The sequence below is a fragment of the Colletotrichum acutatum genome, assembly GCF_030867785.1.
Source record: "Colletotrichum acutatum strain CBS 112980 chromosome Unknown BDZ83scaffold_383, whole genome shotgun sequence".
Lineage (NCBI taxonomy): Eukaryota > Fungi > Ascomycota > Sordariomycetes > Glomerellales > Glomerellaceae > Colletotrichum > Colletotrichum acutatum.
Window position 1 is genome coordinate 1 of NW_026849377.1, and position 2,043 is coordinate 2,043.

At 40.2% G+C, this 2,043-nt stretch overlaps 1 protein-coding gene across 1 annotated transcript; it reads right to left on the reverse strand.

Moving 5' to 3' along the window:
- Nucleotides 1-1,287: 1,287 nt before the first annotated feature.
- On the reverse strand, nt 1,288-2,017 carry BDZ83DRAFT_798362 (uncharacterized protein). Its single transcript, XM_060515929.1, has 2 exons — nt 1,999-2,017; nt 1,288-1,949 (listed from the first exon to the last, which is right to left on the reverse strand). The coding sequence occupies exon 2, from the start codon at nt 1,831-1,833 to the stop codon at nt 1,681-1,683; it is 153 nt and encodes a 50-aa protein (XP_060357004.1). The 5' UTR covers nt 1,834-1,949; nt 1,999-2,017; the 3' UTR covers nt 1,288-1,680.
- Nucleotides 2,018-2,043: the final 26 nt, after the last annotated feature.

Sequence of the window (2,043 nt, forward strand, 5' to 3'; positions counted from 1 at the left end):
ACCTATATTTTTATTATAGCCTATATCTTTATTACCGAAGAGAGCCTTAAACTTTTTAAAATTTTTAATATTTTTAGTAGTAGTTTTAACGTCCTCCTAGCTAGGGAGGGAGAGCTTAGTAATAGGGCCCTAGTATATAAAAAGGATAAGTCGGCGAGGGCGGGAAAGGGATTTAACTACGAGGGCCTCGTCGCTATCGTTATTTAACTAAACTTTTAATAAACCGTATAATATATATATAGGATATATTATAAAAATTATATAAAACTTATTAATAACTGCGGATATATTAAATATTTATATTTAAAATAAAATTAATAAAGGATTCGATAGCGCTAGCGTATATATATAATAAATAAAGGTACGTATAACGACTATAAAAGGTTAAAAAAAAGAAAAAAAATAATAACGAGGCGAGGCTACGAGATTTTAAATATACGCAAAGTAAATAAGTAGCCTCGCCCTTATTAATTTATATACTAGAAATAATAAACTACGTACTATTCTTAGTTAAGATTCCATTTACTTTAAATAAAGGGGATATTAATAATAAACGCGCTCTAAAAGACGTATATCCCTTATATTTATTTTTCCTTTATTTATACTTGACTAAATCGGGCCTTTATAAGGCTATTTAGAGGTCCTATCTTAGGTATAATAGCTCCTTTATAGTAGTAATTAGGGGGTATATTACGTAATAAAGATAGGGACCGCAATTTATAAAGTGCCTATTACGTACTATATCACGTGTATCTCACTTATATCCTATATATAGACCTTTCTCTTTTATCTATTTCTACTTTGATAGGTTAGGCCACTTTACCATACTCCGTATGCCTATTGCTGTGTACCATAACTCGTGACAAGAAACGACGGTTGAGTCATCTCCTACAGGCGTAAATGGTCCCATAGCAGCCGAAGGACCTTGAGGCACTAATCTTCAAAGTACTAGCAACCAACAGATTTAAGTTTGCTGCATGTAACTTGGCGAATTCGTTTTGCGGACCTGCTACGAGATCCGCTGAAATGTTGCACACGTGAAGTACTAGAGGTCTTCTGACCCCTCTGGAATATTGAGACTTAGTAAGCGGTCAGCCCGCGCATGCATTGCTCATGAAAAGCATAGATGCCTTAGAGCGAGACAATAGGGACCCGCAAATATTCGTCACCGACAAATCAAACATGGTACATGAAAACAGAAGCCAACAATGTGAGCCTGGCGTGTATGGCTAGTCGTAGCTGCTTTGGAGTTCATGTAGTAAAGTAGGGTTCCAAGCTACAAGAGACTGACGACTGATGCCGCATGACTGGCATCAGAGTGCCGGACCACACGTTGGGTGTCTTAACTTGGGATACGAGTCCGATGGGTTCGTATCTTTGTGCTTCCGTTCATCCTCGCTCCACCCCCACCACCTAATCATTCAAATTACCGGTCTGGGAGAAAACCGAACTTTTCCGCATTTGATTTCGTATACGAGTAATATCCAACAAACCTACACGAGCACGGAACTTCTGTTGCAAGCTTGACCCCAAATGTCTTACGAACGTGGTCGAACCGTGAGGTAGGTGCTACGTCTGGCGGCTTGCCCGAAATTCAGCCATCGAAACTTTGGTAGCTAGCCCCTTAGGCTGCGGGCTCAAATCCACCCAAAAACCAGTGCAAGAGTCCACATCACTCTATCATACTCCCGGTGATCGGAATTGAAGTCTCGGTAGTGTGGTAGCTCGAAGTGCAGCTATCAAGAAGGGAACAGGATTTGGTTCTAATGTTGCAATCAAGATGATGGAGTAACGGGATATTTTGATGTAATAGCAGGCCCCAAAGTATCGCATTCTGCTTTTTTACTTCTATCCGCTCAAAATCGTCTTGCCATCGGATAGAAACTCATCAAGAATCACACGAGGTTCGATTTTGAGCCAGTTGAGGGTAGGGCTGTGAAGTTGTCCGCCTTTGGTACTCAGCAGGCTTTCCTACCTCAGCTTCAATTCTACGGGTACAGGGTTTAATCGGAATCATCTATGCAGGCACTGTGAAAGCCCTTG